General features: G+C 35.8%; 1 protein-coding gene across 2 annotated transcripts in view; it reads right to left on the bottom strand.

The window, feature by feature from the left end:
• The window catches only part of usp32 (ubiquitin specific peptidase 32), a 142,428-nt gene that overhangs the window by 44,875 nt on the left and 74,327 nt on the right, over positions 1-23,226 (bottom strand). For both annotated transcript variants that reach the window (XM_073053493.1, XM_073053494.1), the window contains exons 6-10: positions 9,382-9,513; positions 5,711-5,818; positions 4,710-4,825; positions 2,498-2,560; positions 931-1,014 (exon numbers count right to left, since the gene is read on the bottom strand). In XM_073053493.1, the coding sequence (XP_072909594.1) occupies positions 931-1,014; positions 2,498-2,560; positions 4,710-4,825; positions 5,711-5,818; positions 9,382-9,513 (503 nt within the window). The remainder of the gene's footprint in view (positions 1-930; positions 1,015-2,497; positions 2,561-4,709; positions 4,826-5,710; positions 5,819-9,381; positions 9,514-23,226) is intronic.

Raw genomic sequence — 23,226 nt, 5'->3', positions numbered from 1 at the left:
GTACACCGTATATGCATTTTACTTTTTTAAAAAGTTTCATGTAAAGTATAAAACAATCAGCACTCTAGACTTGTACTGGTACTAGATCTTCATCAGTGACAATCTATACAAACTCAATGAATTTCTCTGCTTCTTTGTAATCAGTAGGCATTTTATCTTAAACATTTTTTAAAATCTTTAAAAATTTAATGCCTTGCCTTTTCTTAACTTTATGCAACCAGCCCGCTGAATATTCACAATTACCTTCAATTCGTTGTTATAGATATTTGCTTGTTTCATGATTAGCATATTAAGCAGCATATATTTCTCCGACGCTATTAAATCCATTCCTTCAATACCTGATCAAGATATTCATTTTTCGCTTTATGCAGTATTTTCTATTGTTCATTACCTTCTGTTCATTCCATGTGTGAGGTCATTTCTCAGAACTATGTGATGCGCAGAGACCTGCACATCTCCTGGAAACTTCCCAGTGCCAAATATTTTGGATTTTGGAGGTTTTTAGATTTTGGAAATTTGGAAAGGAGTGCTCAACCTGTATATGATACCATACATGTATTTTGATAATAAATTTACTTTGAACTTTGAGCCCACTCTGCCATTCAGTAGAACTGTAAGTGATCTGACATTCCTTAGTGGTTAGCATCAGGTACAGATCTCAAAATACATTTTAATCCAAGCCAATGAAGCTTTTTCTACACTTCTAGTATCAGTTAAGAACAGAGCAAATGTCTCAGGATAGGAAGAAAATATGGCATACACATTCTTCATGACTTCCTGCAGAGATAGATTGTACACACTGAAGACTGAGCTTCATCATTTAGTTCAGTACAACAATGGATTAGGCAGTGACCATCTAGAACAGGAGGAAGAAACAACTCAAACACACCTGAAAAGATAAACAAGGCAGTGGATAACATTTACACTAACCTGAAACAGGAGATTAAGAAATTCACTGGCCAGAGCACTTTTTACACCCCATATCTGGTAGTCTTCAAGTGTTAAGTGTCCCATCTGTCATGGAAATAGACCAAAGAAAGATAATCACAGATTAAAGTTACTAGGGATATACAGTATGTGTAGACAAAAATTAAAAACAAAGAAATCTTGATCACATTAAGTCTCAACTTTTTGTAATAAGCACATTTTGTTCTTTGAAAGGAACTCATTTTAACAACATTGGATTTTTGTAGGGGTTAATTATAATGAAGTTTCAATTCTTTTGTGTTACTCAACAGAAAAAGAAATGAAAAATAGGAAGAATATTGTTACAAAGCTACGGTGATGTTACCTTTTTAAACCAGTTTGCTATAATTTACATGTGCACCCATGAACATCACTGGATTTTATTCCATCCTTCTCTTAGCTCATCTGCTGTTGAAACACTTGCCTATACCTTTGTTACTTGAGAGGAAACTTTCTCACTCAGAGGGTCGTAAGAATGTGGAATGAGCAGCTAGAACCAGTGGTACATGTGAGCTCAATATCAACATTTAAGAATTTTGGATAGGAACAAGGATGGTAGAGTATGGAGGGGTATGGTCCCAGTGCAAGTTCATGGGAGCAGGCAGTTTAAATGGTTCTGCGTGGGCTAGACAGCTGAAGGACCTGTTTCTGTGCTGTACTTTTCTACGACTCTGTGTAGTCTTTCCAATGCATGCCTGGCTTGTCCATCTTATTCTTCAGAGCTGATGTCATTCTACATTTGGCTTGGTCCTAAGTCCTGGTCACATATCACTCCATGCTTAGTGGCCTAAGCTGATTTTAAAATTCTCATGTTTGCAAATTTATCCATAACTTACTGTTCTGTTTCCCTACAGTATCCTCCATCCCAATAATCTTCCAAAATATCCACATTTCTTCAATTCTGGAATTTAATTATTTCAGCCAAGACTTTAGAACTCTCTCCCTAAAACTAGGAAGGAAGTTTGAAGTTCCTTAGTGTCAACATCTCCCTAAAATTAGGATGGAAAGTTTGAAGTTCCTGAGTGTCAATATCTCTGAGGATCTATCCTGGGCCCGACATATTGATGCAATTGCAAAGGTGGTATAGCGGTGGCTATATTTCATTGGGAGCCTCTCCAGCATCAAAGACATTTTCTAAATCTAATGCTTCAAACAGGCTGTATCTGTCATTAAGGAGTCTAATGAGAAGTATATATATTTTTTTCCTTATTGCAATTTATAGCTTTTTAAAAAACATGTATTGCTGCCGCAAACACAACAAGTTTCACACCCCATGCTGGTAATATAAATACTGATTCTGACTCCCAATCTATAACAAACAAATGCACATTTTGCATTTGGATGAATGTATTTTGGACCAGTTGTAAGGTACTTCTGTTTGACAGCTCCAACAGTAGAGGCACATTATTATTCAACAACAAAAACCAGTAAACATGACCTAAAAGATTACCGTTCTTATGAACTTGATTGAATAAGTAAAATTGTATATAGTATAACTTAAATACAAAATCTATGATCTAGAAGAGTATACCTTGGTGGTATCATGTTTCTTTAAGATGTGATTTACAACGTCAGCAGTTCCCATATGAAGTTCCTGAAAAAAGTGGAAAAGAAATTGGTTAACACCAAGTTAGAAATAAAAAGCTTTAATGTATGTGCCAAATATAGGAATTTAAAAAAAGTATACAAGTTGTGCTCAAATTAAAAGGTGCAAGGATGAAACCACACCTGGGGTATTGTATACTTTTTAATCTCCTTATTTGAAGGAAAACTGTCAATGAATTGGAAGTAATCTAACTGATGGAAAGAGAATCAAGGGTCACTGTTTAAAAATAAGGAGTCTTCTTCTGAAGGTGAAATAGGTGTGAGGTGAAATATTTTAGCTCAAATGGTTTTGAGTACTTGGACCTTTCTTCCGCAAAAGGGCAGGGATTTTCTTTAATATTTTTAAAGGTAGAGGGAGATATGCTTATTAAACAAGAGCTTGAAAGGTTTTTTCAGGTGGATAGAAATGTCACATTGAAGATTAGCAAGGATCTTATTGAACAATAGAGTATTCTTGGGGAGCTAAATGACCTATCCTCTTAGAAGTATGTACGTTTGTGCCCACGTCATGTACCTTGATACTGCAAAGTCGAGGTTTGCCAGCATTAAAGGTAGAATAATATGGAAATCATCTGGTAAAGACCCAGTTCTTTTCCATGGGAAAAGATGAAGATTTTAAATTAATCACTTTGTTTTGCTTTTAATTAGTCGCGCTCATTTGTCCTTGGAATTTTTAAGTCCCTACAGTTTAAATAGTGCTCGTCTCATTCAACAAACAAGACCACCAGCAAAAAAAAAAGAGAATCAGACCATTACTATTACTTCTGTCTTAAGAGGGAAGACAATAGAAATACTTTGTGTGTAATTACAGTATCAATTGGTACACATACTTCCCTGGTTATTATTGGAACTTAAGGAACAGACTGTGAATGCTGTTTAAAATTATGGGAAGAAATACCCATAATTATGGCAAGAAATTCACAATGGATGCCTTAAACAGAATTCACATAATTGTGGGGATGAACCTTTTGAGAACGATCCCTAACTTTGTTGCTTTTGAATGAGAAGTGAAATAGGTAACTAAAATCATTCTATTTTCAGTACCCATGTTAAAATTTAAGCTGATTTCATTTAAAGACAATTTAAAAATCAATGAAAACATTACTTTTGTATGACTCAAAAGATTCTGCAGCTGCTGGAAACTTGAAAACACACATAGAACGCCTTTTGCATGATGCTATTCATGTTTTTGTGGCCAAGAAAACCTAGTTTATGAAGAACATCTGAAAGAAGCTTTGACTGTAATACAGAAAAGAATACATCTTTGCGCTTTTAGCAATTTAGCCCTTCTAGATTGCTCCTGTAACAAGCTCAATTGAGATGAGCAGCCAGCAATTACAATGGGAGATTGCAGGATCTGGACCAAATGGCATCACAGGTAGTGACGGTTCATAGCAATGATCAGACTCACTGGGCCAGTCAGAGTACAGCTTTGAGACACACATCTCAGTGATGAGCAGCAAAATACCTCACTCCATTCTGTGCAACACAAGTCCTCAAGAAAATCTTTCCACACCAGACTGTGGACTATTCTCATCCTGTAATCCAGGAAGCAGCCATTTGGTCCACCAGGTGAATGTCAATTCTCAGTGTCCCATCAGTTCCATTCTCCCTTTACTTATTTCCCTACAATTTAATCCAGTTAATATTATCTCTTAGTTAGATCAGTCAATTAATCAACATCCTTAGAATACAGAATAAAAGCAAAGAGTATTTATCTTCACGGAGAATGTGAAAATGACAGCAGCCAAGTTCAGGATTGTACCATGGAGCTGGAGTATTGAGGTAGCTGCCCCACAGATTCATACCAGGTTACCAATACAGTAGCACACAGCCCAAGTGTTTGTCTTTTTCTTAATATATAGTGCAGAGCATCTGTTAGTGCTAAGACCAGAATTCCAAGAGGGCTATAACAATTTGGCAAAGTAACACTAAGGAAGGCATCAGGGCATGGCACACAAATTAACAAAGAAAAAAAGATTCATCTAAAGGCAAACGGAAAATAAAAAGATGTTTTATTTTGGAAAGAATACATGCAAATGGATTTCTTTTCTGTCATGTAAATATATAAATTTAGTAAAAGTTTACAGCTTTCAGTTTTAATTAAGGAAACAGTGCAAATCAATACCATTACTCACAGGAATACTGTCAGTGCGGTTATCTTTCCAGACTTCCAGAAGTGCAACTATCATTGCTTCTAATTCAGTGCGAGACAAAACTCCATCTCGGTCAGTGTCAAATACCTTGAAACAAACTAATAAAACAAAGCACGATTCAAATTATTTTAATAAAAAACTAAAATAAAGAACAGGAAATTATATTTAAAGATTTATGTTTGAAAAACTTCAGTATTTAAAAAAAAACCTGATTAATGAAAATAACAATGTAAGTCATTGCCCTCAAGGAAACAGGAGGTTAGAAGGTTGTAGGATTGTTATTTTTAGTGAGTTCATCCAATGTTGTTTGTCTTTGAAGATATTACTGCTCTGAGAATATCATTTACAAGTTTATTTTACAGAAAAATTACTACATTGTTTACACAGAGTTCAAATTAAAGCATTTCAGCTATGGGCTAAAAAGAGGATAAACAATATCTTTCTAGGTATTATGCACACAAAAAAATCACATTAATTCTCTTCCAAAAGCACAAAATCTCTTTTAAATTACTATACTTTGTAAATGCCTCCATATTCAAAGCAGTTTCAAGCTAGAATTATGGGGTAGATTGGGATTCCATTTTGGAACCTGATTAAAATCTAGGACAGTCTTTGAACATTATCTGCAATTGAAATTTCTTTTTCTTTTTCAATCTTTTTATTTTCTGCAATTGAAATTTGTATTTTCTAGAGTACGGTCAATAGTTGGGTTAATTTTGAAGTGATTGACAGTGAATCCTGATTTTTTTTATTGGATTCAAGAAACTGGGAGCATTTAAACCTCATATGAACACGTTTACAAATTATGTGATCTTTTATAAAGAGGAAATACAGTATGTTTTGCTAAACATGCCAATCTGACACAATATTAACAATACTAATACTAATCTGACACACTTTATCCTTCCAAAAAATGCAGGACATTTAACACATAAAAATTTTCTTCAAGACATTATATAATAGTTTAATCAAGCCAAACTTACATTTTTGCCGTTCAGCAAGAGGTCCTCTACAGCAAGCAGAAAGCCCACAAGAAATTTCTTTGAAGTCTATATGATTATCACGATTTTCGTCAAAAGCACTGAATAAACCTGCAATGCAAATGGGCAATATAAATCACAAATGGATATTTGCTGTAATAACACCTTGCATAGCACACACTCTCATATTTTTCTTGTAGGAATAAGCTTTTATCAACATGCACTGTATCATCTGATCATCCATGGTAATTCACACATTCAACTCACATTGTTGATAACAGTGGATTCACTGGGACACATTGGAACCAGTACAAGTAAGTGGCTGCTCCAATTAGCAGAAATTCCACGGAAAGGTTTAAAAAGATAAATGAACAAAATCAGTGTAAGCACCAACTGCAGAGATAATGGACCACCTTCATACAATTCTTTCGACGATTACAACCTCCATATCTTGATTTTCACTGTAACATTCAAGATAGTTGTTGCTGCCTTTAAATTTTTTGTAGTTCCTAACTTGTAGAAATAGTGAAATAGTTTCATTTTCCTGGCCATTTTGACACCTCCAAGCCTGAATGCTTGAAACTATAGTGAGCAAAACAGCTCTGAATACTGCTTATTTCTTGTCAACTACCAGTGACAAAAATCACTGGATTTTGAACACAAACACACACAAATGATGCGATTTAAAAACTGTTTGCTATAAGCAGGGTAATGCCTAACAGCTACATAAGTGTATGCAACTGATGCTAGTTAGAACCTGTTCAGCAACAGTCTCCTACCCCAATTAAGTGACAGTTTCCCAAATAAATGAAAGGAATCCTGGCCATTGCTTCAATTAATTTCTGTTCTTTAAGGGTTGTCCCAAATAAGTGGCTGCCCTAATTAACTGATGGCCCAATTAACCAGAATCCATTGTACTTCCTTATCAAGTACAGGCAGTACCTATATAACACAAATGTTCTGTTCCCAAGAACAGTCTGTAAGCTGATTCCTCAGTAATCCAGAAGAATTTAGGGGCCACAACACCAGTGGCCTGGGTTCAATTTTGCTGCTGTAAGGGATTTTGTATGTTCTCCTGTTGACTGCGTGTTTCCTCTGGATGCTTCAGTTTCCTCCCACATTCCAAAGTGTACGGGTTGGTAGGTTAATTGGTCACATAGGTGTAATTGGACAGCATGGGTAGGGCTTGTTACCGTGCTTCATCTCCAAATAAAAAAAATCATTTGCCTTCTATAGCTACTCACATCATTTCACTTGTTTTAATTTTTTCATTTCATTGAATATTTACCTTAACACATCCCATAATTTATACTGATGGAATATATAATATATCCAGTCATTAATGAATGCTATAGAACATTATTATTAATATATTAAAATGTTTTAACAATGTATTGGAGAATTGGTGTAAAAGATAGATTTCCATCAAATCAGGTCATTCATAGTCCAAGGATTGCCTGTATCAAGTAAAACAAGATCAATATGGTCTTGCATTGGTTCCAGAGTTTAATCTAATTCACTTTAGATCTTGTGAGACAGTGAGCAATTTCAGGATGCCTCAGCACTAGTTGTGTTTGTAGGGAGTATTATGAGCAAATATTTGATGACTAATTACAAAAGTGGATCAGCAGCTACTTAGGTTGTGAGTAACAATTCTGACATTCTTACTACCTCTTTCAAAATAAAATATATATGCTTTTTCCTCGAATCAAGGCAAACAGTGTTTGTGGTCAATTAGTACAATTTCAGCAATGTGAATATCTTGTAGCTATTACAACCCCACACTGCATTTATGTAACTTTATAAATTATCCTAACAGGCATTTTAGAGGAACTTCAAACAAAATCTGAAACTACAGAAGGAAATTTCAGCCCAATAACCAACCTGAAGTAGATTCTAAGTAATGTTAGAAGATGCATGTTGGGGGTGGGGGGAAATTTCAAAATCTAAGGGTCCAAGGAGATGGTGCTGAAGCTGAAACAATTGAAGTGATGCAAGGCCAGATGCATTAGATAGTTGTCAAAATAGAACAGATTACATATATAGGGAAGAGCAGAGCCAAGGAGGGGAGATAGCCTCAAGATTCGGGGAAGTAGGTTTTGGAAATAGATGAAGAGGAACTGCTTTTCCCAGAGTGGTGAATCTGTGGAATTCTCTGCCCAATGAAGCAGTGAAGGCTACCTCAGTAAATATATTTAATACATGGTTGGATAGATTTTTGCATAGTAGGGGAATTAAGCATTATGGGGAAAAGGCAGATAGGTGGAGATGAGTCCATGGCCAGATCAATCATTATCTTACTGAATGGCAGAGCAGGCTCAACGGGCAGATTGTCTCCTAATGCTCCTCTTTCTTATGTTTGGAAAAGCAACGAGAATTTTTAAATCAAGTTAACTGGAGATGACCTAATTGGATGCAGTGGCAATAAGCACCAGGATAATGGGCTTAACAAATGTACAATAACATTACCAAAGCATCCACAACGAGGTTACAGACATGGAAGTAAGTAGTCCATGTGAGCTAATAAGTTGAGTGGCAAGTCATAAATGTAGAAGCTCCAGAGGAAATACTATGAGGTAGCTTAATCAAACTTAAATGGCAGCGATTTTCACCTGAGCAGACATCAATTTACCCTAAGCCCCATACTCGCTGAGTGACCTTTCCATTTTCACTGGTCTTTGGGTTTGAACTTCATAACCGAATGTCTGTTCTTTCAACATACTATAGCTCTACCCAAAGATAGCCAAATCTACCGTATTTGTTCTGTTCTCTGTCAAATAATTACCTTTCAACCTACATTGTCACGATATACTCACAGATTTTCTTTATGTCATTTCCCTTGGAGCCTTGTCCTGCACCAAAAGGCGGGTATTTTACACAAGAGAAACTACTTCAGTTGATGTAATTAATTTGCTGCAAAAAGCTTTGAGACAGCTACTATGAAAATGCCATATAAATTCAAGCACTTTCTTCTTTCCTGGCAATATCAGAGGGGGCAAACATATCAGTTTTTTTCCCCCACTGGATAGCTGGGAGGGTAATGTGATAGCTAGACTATTATAACTGAAATTAATTCTAATTCCCCTCTCCCTCAGTGAACAAATTCTATCTTGATGGGCCTAAACTTGTCTTATTCTTTCACCTTTTCTTAGAATTCAGTACTTCTATGGTCTGAAGACTAACTCCATCTTTTCCAGTGGGGATCAAATTGCAGTCTCCCAAACCCTGAAAGATGATCTTTATCCCAATCATCACTGCACCACTTTGTGATCTAAAGAGTAAACCTACACTTCTGAAAAATCATTATTTTCCTACTTTGAACTGTCCTAAGTACCTTCTGCCATTACATTTTATTTTCCCCAGCATCACAGGTTTCTTCATTGTCATTTGTTGTCCAGTTTCCTGTACACTTACCTTCAGCCACTCTTTTCTATTCTTTTCTCCCCCGCACACCTTGCCCCACCTGTCCCATCATTCTTTATCAAATATTCAGGTAGTGATAATAAACTAATAACTCACTATAATGAATGAATAATCAATTACAACTGTCAATTCAAATACATGCATATCTAATACCACAGTATCCAAATAGACAATAAAACTTAATTCACAGATTTAGGCTGGAGATTTCAAATGTTGATGTTTAATTTATATTTTCTCTCAGCTTCCATTACCTTCACTTAAAGATGGATGAACAGGTGGAGAAACTAAAGGAACAAATGTTTCCAAGTCAAAACGTCCTGTTCTTGACTGAGCCTTAAGCAGCCAGTACCGTTTCTCAAGATCAATTATATCAGATTCTTCCACTGTGAATTGAAACAAATACATTAGCAGATAAGATACTGCGATATTCTGATGAAAGACCATCAACTTACGTCAGTTTTGATTTGCCTCTTTTGCGGTGTTTGTTTTTTTAAACCTGGAAGTTATACTGTCAGATTTTTTTTTACTAATTGTTACAAAACTGTATATTATGAAACTGTCATCAAATACATCCTCAAAAATGTCAGCAGAAAACTTTATGAAAAGATCTGCACCATAGTTTATGCAACTTTATTTGCTCAATTCATCTGGCATTTCTTAAACTTATATAGGAATTAATGGTTAAAAATGTAGAAAGTATTTTTGTACAAATTTACTAAACTCATGAGAAATTAACATTTATTCTGAGTTTAACATGAAAGAAATGTGCCTAAATGATTCCAAGAGTGGAAAAAAAATGGTTACCGGACCAATAGAAATGTAGATGGATTAAGGTATTTTTGGCTGACCTTTAGAAGCCAAAGGCAATTATAGGGGATATTCTCCCATTGGGGGGTGCCAATGGTGGGGCAGATGAAATCAGAGCAAAGGAAATAAAGAAACTGTAGGTGCGGTGAGGAAGCATAGGTGCAGCACATAGGAACAAATTAGAGATGTATGGAACTCGACAACTATGAACAGTTTGCAGCATTGGGTAAGTGGATAGGAACAGACATCAAAGCCAATGAGGAGATATGCGGGCACGATGGGATAACACAGTAGACATTTTTGATTTTGAATAATTTTGTGGCGCACAGAAAGCAAGGGTTTCCGAGAATTGCAATGAAATCAGTGTCATGTGGAAGGTCAAAGACGTGTATGTGGGTTTCTCTAGCAGTATACATATGGCAGAGGTGGATGAAATAAGCAGATAGAATGCAATATTATAGATTCAGCTTGGAGCTTAAAATTTCGACCTTGTTTAGTATGGTTTAGCCAGAAATGTGACTGAGTTAAGAAATAGAAAATGATGGTGGTTCAGAATGAATTTGAAAACAGTTGTTTTAGCCAAAAGAATACCAACTCATCTTTGATCAGATCTTATAGTGGTCGCGTGGGGTTGAGGTTGATGGTGGAAAAATTAGTATGGCATACTTGGAAATGGATTTAATGACTGGGGAAGCAAATAAAGGCAGAAGAGGATTGAACTTTGGGGAACTCTCAGGTATTGTGAAATCAGAAGATGAACTAAAATAGGCAGGAATAATGAAGACAATTGTACTGAAATTGACAAAAAAATGATGTTCGTTCTGCCCAAAGACAAAACAAAATCTGAAGGCAGGCTAATAAGAATACAGGATAATGCATAATGGTCAAAGACACAGGATGCTATTTTGGCTAGAATTGCTTTTGTACCCTAACAAAGATTTATAGAGATTTAAGGGAATGTCAAGCATGGATTTGAAAAGGCAAAATTATCAAATTTTACCCGAATAGCTCCCAGCTTCCAAAATCCAAGAACAACAGTATACAACTGGCATTTGTGGTGTCAAAAGCAAGAAATTTGCAATCACTGCAAGAGAAATGATGATTGCCAGGAAAATGCAATGAAAGCTTTAAATCACAGTAAGGAATCAAAAATTCATGAGTTTGAACATGAAACAAGGCCAACACTCTTACCATGATCACCCTGCAGGGTGGTGTGGTCTGACAGAGAGGGAAAACCCCAACATAGCTGGAAGATTGCCACTAAAGAATGATTTGAAAAAGGGATGTAAAATGGTGACAAAAGACTGAAGTAAATGGAAGTGGATGTCTAGATACCTCAGTGACCAGTATTGTCTAAGACCAACTTAAATCATTTGAACACTTCGAAAGAAAATTTAATGCCAATTTCTATTGGACTTGAGCTATCATGGAGATTAATGGATTTCAAATATAGGCTATGCTGACTTCAACTGTACAGTACACTAAACAAACACACCAATATGAATTTATAACAAAATGAATTTGGCAGTTAGTTAATAGCTCTAATATCATTATACTCTACAGAAGTACTATAAATAAGAGTAATAACTTGCATGCTAGTAGAATAAAATCTTAAAAATCAATCATAATGCAAATGATTTGATGGATTTTTGATTTATGTATTTTATTATCACTACAAATATTAATTAATATTAACTTATGCACATTAGGTTAAAAATTTTAAATATCTAGATTATAAACATGAAAATCTGCAGATGCTGGCAATTCAAAGCAACACACACAAAAATGCTAGAGGAGCTCACAGATCAGGCAGCATCTATGGAGAAGAGGAAGCAGTCGACATTTCTGGCTAAGACTGTCAGGAGGATCTTTCACTCAATTACACCTTGTGAAAGGTAATAATTCAGATTCAATAGTGCCTAAGTCTTTGTGTAAGCAAGGTCATTGGTCAGTGCAGTAATCAGCCTTCAGTGCATTCACATCTGCACATCTAAAATGCCCTTCTGACTTTTAGTCTCAGAGTGGTTTATTAATATTGACAAACACAGTTGAAGCCAATCAACTAATAGTAAGTTGAATTTTGAATTTTTTTTTTAAAGTACTGGAAGCATAGCTCAATGTAGTAACATGTGATGTTGTTACCAACTGACAGAAGGTGACTAATCTATTTGGAACAAGTGTAAAAGAAGGAGATTAATGAGAAAAGGAAAGAGAAAGAAAATGAATAAAAGCTCAGCAGGCCAGGTCACATCTGTCAAGAGGGATACAAGTTGAGTTTTTAAAAAAAATCAACACCACTGTTTCATTTGGTTCCTGATGGTTTCCACATCACAGACATTTCATTTGTGCTCTCCAGCCATGTCTCTTCTATGCAGCTTATAAAATTGGTTATTTTTTTCCCCCACTTTCTTATAACTGGAATTGAAATTTAACTTCTCTCTTCAAAGATGATAACTGTACTGCAGGGTATTTTTTCCTTTGTGTGAAAATTAATAGGAATTACAATAGAAATACAATGGCTTTACCATTATGGTTCATGCAATGGAAATACAGTGGATTCCAGTTAATTGGGACACATTGGTACCAGTAAATTTTGGCCTGATTAAGCAGCCAAAATAGCTGGTTTCATGGAAATAATTAAAAATATATAATTAAAGGCCAACTACAGTTTAACCGAGTACATATTATGTATATAAATGAAATCCAGAATAATTTCAAACACTACCAATACTATAAAAATGTGTTTTAGTTCCTAATACTTATTTTTGGAGGAATTCATCCAGAGTGCGCTCTGCATTATTTTAATTGATGGTTAATGAAGGAAATCAGTGCAGACACCTAGTGCAGATAATGGACTGCCTTTATACAGTGTTTTTGACAACTGCATTCTTTATATCTTCATTTTTATTTTAACATTCAAGATGATTGTTGATTCCTTCAAATTCTTCATAGCTCCTAAATTGAAGTAGTGAAATTATTTCATTATTGCTTCCTACTGTTCCTGGCTCCAAGCCTAAAAGCTTGAAACCACAGGGAGTAAAACAGTTCTGAATTGTCTTACTGCTTATTTCTTGCCAACTATCAGTGACAAAAATCGCTGCTTTTTGGCCACAAGCACGTGCAACTGAGGCTATTTAAAAACTCTTTGCTCAAAGCATAGTGTAGTGTCTAACAGCCACACAAGTGCATATGATTGACACTAGATAGATACTGTTCAGCAACGGTCTCCTACCCCAATCAAGTGGCATAATGTCTCAAATAAATGAGGGAATCCTTGTAATTTTAATCGACTAGCTGTTGTTCTTTAGGAGTTGTCCCAAATAAGTGGCTGCCTTGATTAACTCATGGCCCAATTGACTGGAATCCACTGTATATCAGCCATGTAGATTTTGGACTCCAGATTTTGTTTAATATCATATACGACTTGCAGAAGTGGAATGATACAGAGTAAAGTGTGACTTTGGGGAGAAGGGAAATCACTATGACCTATGTATTCTATGATACTGTGCGAAATATGCTGAAAAAAAATTGAAATACATTTCTCTGTTTTGAGTCAGACAGCTATAGCATGATTGAGATTTTTTATTCTAAAATGTTTTAAAATGTAGCAAATTCTATTCTTCTCTTATGAGCAAATCTATAATGTTCCTTTGTACCAATAAATTCTGGCAATGCATGTCCCAGAACTTGTCATCTCACATAATTTGCTGCCATCTTGGAAATTCCCCAGACAGATATGTCATGTAGAAGTGTGGGTGGGGGAAAAGACAACAACTTGGGCTGAAATAACCCAGCCATTTTTATAGCTAGTTATGAAGCACATTGGGAAGCTTCATGAAATGCATCACTTTCAAAAAAAAAAATCACATGTGGCTCAAACAGCACACAAGAAGGTTGTGGACTTTGCCCAGAAGGTCAGTAATGCAATCAAAACAAACTACATCACAATCAGCGTTTCAGGACTGACATGCAACAATCCAAGGCAGACGGTGAGAGTGACCATGTACCACTGAAAATGCAAGCTGAAGGTTAAGCTTAGATGCTTAAAGAAGTCTAAGGATAATACCAAATTAGTCCTGGCTTGCTTGAAAGATCCAGACATGCAGGATGAAATACAATGTAGGAGTGAAGAACAGATTTGAAGCTCTTTCCACCAACCTAGTTTATCGCATAGCAAACTTAAAAGGGACACGCTATTGATACAAATCTGCACAATTAGTTATTCCTTTCTAGTGATAACCTACTGTAGTCCCTTTAGCTTTGACACCATTTTTGTCAAGCTCTTCAATCCATTTTGAGTTACACCAGAAAATGCTGGAAATATCCAGCACCAGGGATAGCAACTGTGATGCGATCTTTCATTTGAAAAAAAGAGAAATTAAAATCAACAAGCTCTAATCTACAAGCATGGAGATAAGGAAAGGTGGCAGGGAAATAGAAAGATATTAAATTTTAAGGATACACATACATACAAAAATGTTTTTCAGTAAATGCCACATGACAGCAGATTTGACTTATTCAGAAAGATATGAAAATGTTTGACATTTAAACATAATTCCATCACCAGCAACTTAAAGAAACAAAAAATAATGCAGAAGTGAATTTCCAAAATTCCCAAACTAAAACCTCAGTATTTTGTACAAAAGTACCTTAGTTTTCCACTTAAAATTTCAGTTTAAGAAAATGCCTATCTTGACATTTAGATTTAGTGCAGACCAGCACACCAAAGCAAGTGATAAACAATTTAAACTCTCCTTTTGAAACTGAATTTCAAAACAGGAATTCAGATTATTTCACCCGTAAGCCTATAACATACACTACACAAAAGCAAACAGGAATATTGTTCCAACAGTCATTCAGATTATAGTCCTTTTAAACTAAACATGATGCAATCTTCAAATAATAATGCACTTTATTTCACCAAAATGGTATTTCAAAAGCTAAAGTGAGTTTTCACTTATAATTTTCATTTTGTTTTTAATTTGAAACAATAGAATGCACTTAGTCTGAAATATGCTACTGGCAAAAACATAAATCATTCATGCTCCCATTTCTCCTGCAGGGAAAAAATAATTATTTCTAATCATTGCAATATAGAATTGATACTGCAATTGCTATACTCAACAATTTATATTTACATGGTATGCTTAAGAGAAGAAAAATGTCTTACAGGAATGCTATCAACCTAAAATTTCCTTAAGTGGATAGTGGAGTAGCTGACCAAAGATCTAGGCAATGTGATAGCTCCCAAAGAACATCTTGAAGGACATAAGTGGCATTTGAATTAATTTCAGAGCTTGGGGCTTCAAATTAAGGAGGAATAGTTATTAATTGTGAAATGATTAAATTCAGGGATAGTAAAGTCAGAATTGGGTAAGGGCAGATACGAGTCAATAGTTAATTTAAATTGCTATAGGGTACTTGATCCTTCAGCCTGAATGACCATTCAATGTGATCATTGTAAATTCTTCTTTCCGAACACATCTTCTGTACTATGTCATATCCTTTGTTTCCTTAAACATCCTAAAAGTTATTAATTGTTTTGATTGCAAAGACAAACTCTCCAGAGTACTAAACCATGTTGACAAGGAGGCGTACAGGAGTAAGACAGGTAAGAGTGCTGTTGAAACAACAACTTTGCACTCAACATCAGTAAGAACAAGAAACTGAATGTGCACTTCAGGAAGGAGAAGTCGAGGAACACACACCAGCACTCATCGAGGGATCAGCAGTGGAAAGGGTGAGCAAGTTTCTAGTTCCCAGGTGTCAACATCTCTGAAGATCAATCCTGGGCCCAACATATTCATGCAATTACACAGATGGCATGTCAGTGGCTATAGTTCATTAGGAGTTTGAGTAGATTTGGTGTGCCATCAAAGACTACTAAATTTCTATAGATGTACTGTTTATTGCATTCTGACTGGCTGCATCACCACCTGGCATGGAGTGGCCATTGTATAGAATTGGAAAAGATTGCAGAGGGTTGAAAACACAGCCAGCTCCATCACGGGCACTAGCGTTCCCAGCAGAGAGGACATTTTCAAAAGTCGATGCCTGAAAGCAGTGGCATCCATTATTAAGGACACCCATTGCCCAGGACATGCTGTCTTCTTATAACTGCCAGAGAGAAGGTACAGGAGCTTGAAGAGACACAGTCATTGTTTTAGGAACAGCTGCTTCCCCTCTGCCATCAGATTTCTGAATAGACTATGTACCAAACTATGAACACTACCTCATTATTTTTGTACTACTTATATATAAAAATTAAATATTTCTTGTTGTAATTTGTCATTTATGTATTGCACTGTACTGCTCACACAAAACAACAAATTTCAGGACATATGTCAGTGATATTAAACATGATTTTGAGAATTCTAGCACGTAAACCACATTCAGTTTTTCATCTTCCTTGAACCTGACAGTGGGGGGAACCACTGACCTGAAAGAAACCCTTGCCTGTCTCTCCACTGGTCAAGTGAAAATATGATTGAAAATTAAAGAAAATTACTCCATACCACAATCACTTTTCAAATTATAATTACAAATATACAAACTTAAATGAGTATATGTTTTTTTTAAAAAACAACTTAATCTGACTTTGAAAATCAAGTAGCAATTAACAATCTTTAGCCATGTTGTCACCATGGAATTGTTACTGTATGATCATTCCCTGGCCAAATTCCTCTTTTTCAAATTGCAGAATGTAAAACTATAGCTGGTACAAAAGGACATACTGTGAGAAACTCAAAATAAATAATAAAGGTATTAAAATCATGGCAAACATTAATGAACTGAGAATAAAGTACACAAAACATGAACTTAAGAATTGATCCGTATATATCACTGCACAAGTCAAATTAAAACAGGTGAATAAAACATCATGTCTCTTGAACACCAACTTCAACTTTAGTTCCTCTAAAAGCACAGTAAACTGTAGAATATCAAAAACACAACGCCTAATTTTGTGGCAGAGGGAACAAAACTACATAACTCTTAACTTCCGAATAAAGAATTCATGGCCTGGCTTTGCATTTAGTTGTCTATTAGTCAAAAAACAAATAAAATGAAATCCAATGAGAGTAGGATTAAAAATAATAGATTTCAAATATATTTACTACAATAAAATTTGAGCTGCTACGGCCTGACACCAACTTCAGGAAGTGGAAGTTGTACGTCAACGGTGGGCAAATGATTGAAGAGGATTTGGAGAAGCAAGGTCAGCTCAACATTGTGCTGTACTGATTTACGTTCTAAATGTAAAGGGAAATAAGTTGATTTTCTGACCACTGATGTGGTGACATCATCAGTACCATTTTGTCTTTATATAGCACTTTCAGTTGCCTTGAGTCAGGGCCACACAAAAATTCCAGTTTGGCCTGCTCTTAGATCTAATAGTCCTATCTACATGTCCAAATTTGAAACAACAAAAAATGAAATACACAAATTACATTATTTTAAATCTAATTTCCATTGCGCTTTTTCTTTTCTTTGGTGGAGCTATGCATTTCCCGATCTCCCATGGCTCCTTCCCTAACATTCACAATATTGACATTACATGACCTCCACCATTTCTCTACTAAGCCCACTTAGTCATTGTAGAATACTTAGTGCTCTGATCTAGTTTGCTTCTGTGGTTAACATTGACAATTAAACCAGTAACACTCAAGATTTATTCTTTTGGGTTTGCTAATTTCCAAAGACTTTTACATTCCACAATGTTTACCCCTCTCCCCCCAAAGCACATGACCTTTTCCTTGTGCAGATACTTTGTTTAGCTCTGCTAACAGATCTCTAAGCATAATTTTTTTTTTTACGAGCTGCAACAAGACTTCATCTATAGGAACATTTTCAACATCTCTAATTTGGAACTCCCCTTCACGCTTATGATGAACTCAAACTTTTTATAAAACTATCAAAATGCAAATATCAGAAATGGGCCCTTATGGCTTATGACATCCATGTCAATAGCTATGCCTGTCTATGCTAATCCAATTTGCCTGTGGTTTTAATTGTGTTTCCACTGCAGCCATATCCCTGCCTTCCTCCACTTCTCTAAGTTGTATTCAGAGCCATGTAATAGGCTGAGAAATCATTGTGTACAATACAGAAATGAATGCAAGTTGCTCCAAGCATTAACATTATCTTACATACTTCTGTATCTGTTTCAACTCCATTCAGCAAAGTAATCAGGCACATAAATAGCAAGTGCCATCTGTCTAAGACTGAGAAAAACATAAGTTTCTAAAGTCACACAATAAAATTATCAATTGTTCAATATTATTATTCATACACTTTATTCAAAAACTATTGGCTTTCATACATTGAAATTTCACATTCATTAATATGATATTTTAACTCAGGTTATATTGCAACCTGAAGTAAATTTCATACAAACATCTTGGACATAGTAGTTCTTGCCTGTCCAAATAATTATTCACCCACCTGCAGGCACTATTCTTTCAGGCAGGCAGCAGTACAGACAGACCATAATCCAATCCGCACGAGCAAACCTTGCCCAAGATTTATTCCCATACTCAAATAAAAGAGGATTTCAAAACTAGCTCAACAAGTCAGCATATTAAAGAGGACAATATATACAGTATTCAAATTATATATATTAAACCATTATCAGTTCTAGAGCAAATTGAAGCATTCCATCATGAGACTCAGAGGTTATGTGGAGTAAATCTACCTGCTCAGAGTACAGCTAAGATTTAAGAGGATAATCAGACAGGCTGATGATTACACAGCAATTTCTCTAATTGGCATGTAACATCAAAATCTGCTCCATCAATGTTAAGGAACAAGGAGGCTGTTAATCAGTCTTATACAACATAACAAAAAGAGAAAATTCTGTAAACATTTGGTAGATGAGGCAATAACTTTGAAAAGAATGCTTAATGTCAATGACCTTTTCATCAAAAGTCAAAAATGTCAGTGGCAATAAATTTCAAGTACAGAGCTTAGAGAAGCAAGGTGGGGATTTAAAAAAAACCATGAAGGATGACCTACCATACAGCGGAAGACTTCTCCGGTGTACTTTTAATAACATTTCCTTTTTATTCAGTTTTCTGGCACAGACTATTTGCACATACTGTCTCCTCTAACAAGTTACTTTGACTATATGACAATGTTACTGTTTCATGCCTTAAATTGAGCATCTTTACAAACTACCTCAAAAATTACAAATACTAGTAACACAGTTGAAATGTGGGAGGAACTCAGCAGGTCAGGCAGCCCATCAGATTAGAGGCTAAACAGTTGACGTTTTGGGCAGAGACCCTCCTTTGGAAAGGAAGGGGAGGATGACCGATTAAAAAAAGTGGAGGGCGGGAAAGGATGCTAACTAGGTGATAGGTGAAGCCAGGTGGGGCGGAAAGGTAAAAGGCTGGAGAGGAAGGAATCTGATAGGAGAGGAGAGTGAACCATAGGAGAAAGGGGAGGAGGAGGGAACTCCGGGGAGGTGACATGCAAGTAAGAAGATGTAAGGGGCTAAAGTGGAGAGTCGAAGGAGAGGGAGAGAATTTTTTTCAATAACTGGAATGAGAAATTGATATTCATGCCTTTAGGTTCGAGACTACCCAGATGGAAGATAAAGTGCTGCTTCTCCACCCTAAGGGTGGCCTCATCATAGCACAAGAGGAGGCCATGTACTGACATGTCAGAATCGGAATGTCAACTTGTCCACCTTAAGTTTCGCTTTGGCAGATGGAGCGGAGTTGCTTATCGAAACGGTTCCCCAATTTATGACAGGTCTCACCAAGGCAGGTCACATCAGGAGCACTAGCCACAAAAGACAATCCCAGCAGATTCACATATGAAATGTTGCTTCACCTGGAAGGACCATTTGGGGCTCTGAATGGAGATGAGGGAGGAGGTGAATGGGCAGGTTTTGGCTGTTTGCAGGGAGGAAGATTATGTGGAGGGGTAACTGGACAAGAGAATCACAGAAGGAACGATCCTATGGAAAGTGGAGGGGGAGGAGAAAGGTAAAGATATAGTTTGGTGGTAACATACTGTTGGATAAGGAGGAAGTTGCGGAAAATGATGTGTTGGATGTAGAGGCTCACGGGATGGTAGGTGAGGACAAGTGGAACTCTGTCACTGTACAAATACTAGGTCCTGCTCATCAATTAAAAAAACCATATCCAAAAACGGCTTGATTTTCCCTGCTAAGATAAGCATGTTTAGGCAACTAAGACTGAGGGAGTCTCTTGAGGAATACAGGATATAGGAGATAATTTAAAGTAAAGTAGGAGGACATAAAGCAGCTACGAAATCTTCTTGGCAAGCTAGGTTAAGGAGAATACCAAGACATTCATGATAAGGCGGGTAGCCAAGGAAACGGGGAAATTTGTGAATGAAGCCAGGCGATGTCCTAAATGAGTATTTCTCACCTACACTTATCAATAAGAACATGGAAACTAGTGAGTACAGAGGGGCGTATGTGGATCATCTGAAGCAAGTCAGTATTTAGAAGGAAATAGTGTTAGATGTTATGGGATACAAAAAGGTTGATATTTCCAGGACATTATAAGATCTATCCCAGATTACTAAGAGAAGCAAGGGAGGAGATAGCTGTGGTATGAACAGTTTTTATTTTAAAATCCGCTCTCTCCCCTCAATGTGCCCCCCAGTCTTCACTGATTACAAGTGTGGTGCCAGATAAGTAGAAGATCATTAGTGCTGTTTCTTTATTAAAGAAGGGCTGCAGGGATAAGTTACCTTGTAAGGCTGCAGAGAAAATACTGGACTAGAATTAAGAAATAGCAAATCATTCAATTTTACTTAAGGAATAATCAGGGTTGGATAGTAAATAACAACTTTGTAGGAAACATTGAGTTCTTTAAGAATAACATAAATCTTATTAAGTCTAAATGCCAGGTCTGAGAGCTGTCATACTGCAAAGTTTGTCAACCTTCCCAGTTGCTTGGAGAAGCTCCATGGTATCACATTACTAGTAGCTGTATCTATTTTGTATGTCTTCAGTCACAGATAGTCAAATTCCACGCTGGCCATACCAACTAGCTATACATAGATCAAATTGGGTGGATAACTTGCTTATGATTTCAAGTTACAAAAGGCATAATCACTCATGCATCCATTTCTGCAGGAACAGAATAAGAATCTAAATTTAGCCACACACCTATTCAACTTGCATAGTGGCATTAAGACTCCAGATCAAAATGATCAGATCCATCACATCCTCATGAAATGACCAAAAAGAGTGAAAGGAATGTGCAAATAACCATGTTTATGACAGGAGGCCCTAAAAGAGAGTGAATGACTGAGGAGTTCTTGGTTTGCATTGAAAAATACATGTATCAATACATTGATAATTATATATATTAATGTAATTTTTAGATTTTTAGACTTGTTAATGTCCTAGATTTATGAATTTATAACCAAATTCATTATGGATTACAATTACAAAATGCCAATTGCTGGGTAGAGTACAATCCTTTGTAGAATAACTTATCTTGTTCTTCAGTGTTTGGTATATCTGTGTCCCTTAGTTGTGTGCATTGACTAATTAAGCACATCACATTAACTGAGGTAACTGCAACTAAAAGCGGATTAATACCAGCTATGCTTCTCAGGTAAAGCAATTCTCACTTATCTGAAGGATTAAGTACAACCATAATTGGTGCACAAGTGTAACTGTATTGTCCCTAAGCTTAAGCACAGTAATATAATTCATAGTCTACAAACTGTAATTCAAGCTAATGAAATGTTAGTTCAGAAATAGGTTTTAAAAAATATTTTGAGTCTTCTAAATAAGAGCACTACGAATAAGTTTGTAAAATTACAAGTTAGACCATTGTTAGGATACAATATGCAGTAAATTAGATTCATTAGGACACAATGAGAAAGCTATATATCTCACAGGGGGGTACTATTAATAGTTTCATTCCAACTCGAAGGTCTTTAATAGTGAACATATCAAACAATTCATTTGATATAAAGTCCAATTGCTCTCTGTGACAAATAATACGACACAAGTCTTTAAATAGTAAGTATTAATGGAACACAATGTTTTGTTACTTGGAAAGGTGAATCTAAAAATCTTTGTTACAAAGGAAGAGGTTTATCACTCTTCATATTGATAAATGATAAAGTGGCTGTTTCTCCATAAATATCTTCAGAAAAGCAGCACAACGATGTATGAATATAAACACATGTAAGGATGTTGTTTATTATGAAGATCAGGAATAAATGGACACTCTCCTGATAAACTATCATTCTTTAAATTTATAAAATTATATCACTCTTCTTTCAAATTTCCAACTTTCACATTGTTTTGTATTTATTCTACTACTTTAAAAAAAAAGATGCATGCAGAATATTGCAGTGCAAAGTTCAAGATTCTCAAACAGAAAGTGTTTGTATTTTAAAAAATGCCTTTAAATTAAAGTCTTATATTGGTCCAAAATAACCAAGTGAACAGAATTATTTGGGAGACACCAAGGACAGTACAGATATTATTTAAATATTTCTGATTCCTGGCACTTCATATTAAATATGTTCTCACCTTCAAGGCAAAGCATTCAAAATCCTAACCTTTGTGAATCTACTTTGCTGCCTTCAAAACTCTTAAAACATGCACCTTGGGGTGACATCATTCTTCTACTTTCTTCAAGTATGCATTACAGTGCGAGTATAGTCTGTCCTTGTTCTACCTACAAAAATAGACTTCCTCATGTCTGTGATGAATTTCACTTGCCACATTTTGTCATATACTGCATTATTACCAATCTGTTTGTGGCCATGAGGTCAATTTCCATCACCTTCCTTATGCACTTCTAAGCATTAGATCTGCTACTGCTTTCCTCACTTTTAATCTCAAATTTGAGTCACATCCTCCTGAATCTCCAACATGAAGACTGCTTACTGTATAATGTACCCATAATCACAAGTGTTACATAACAAACATCAACAAATACTAACTTCAAAGTCTTCAAGCACAGAACAGCACCACACAGGAACATGCCAATGACGTGCCAAATTATTTGAAACAACCTTTTGAATATCTGATGAAATAATTTCCCTATAATTTAATCTCTTTCAAATCACATTTTCTTTAAAATACAATTTGTTGATGCATCATATGTGAAATTTTGCACAGCTATTGTATGTGTATCAATGCTTCATACCTCTTTTAAGGTTCTAATATACTTTTAAACATTTCAATGTATTTTTAATCTATTTAAATCAAAATCACTAATGTATGCCCAAAAGTTAGGAGATTTCAAAATATTCCAACAAGATTTCCGTCTCAAGATTAAATT

The sequence above is a fragment of the Hemitrygon akajei genome, chromosome 8, assembly GCF_048418815.1.
Source record: "Hemitrygon akajei chromosome 8, sHemAka1.3, whole genome shotgun sequence".
Lineage (NCBI taxonomy): Eukaryota > Metazoa > Chordata > Chondrichthyes > Myliobatiformes > Dasyatidae > Hemitrygon > Hemitrygon akajei.
Note: the sequence above shows the minus strand (reverse complement) of the source record. Positions and strands in the feature narration are given on the sequence as shown.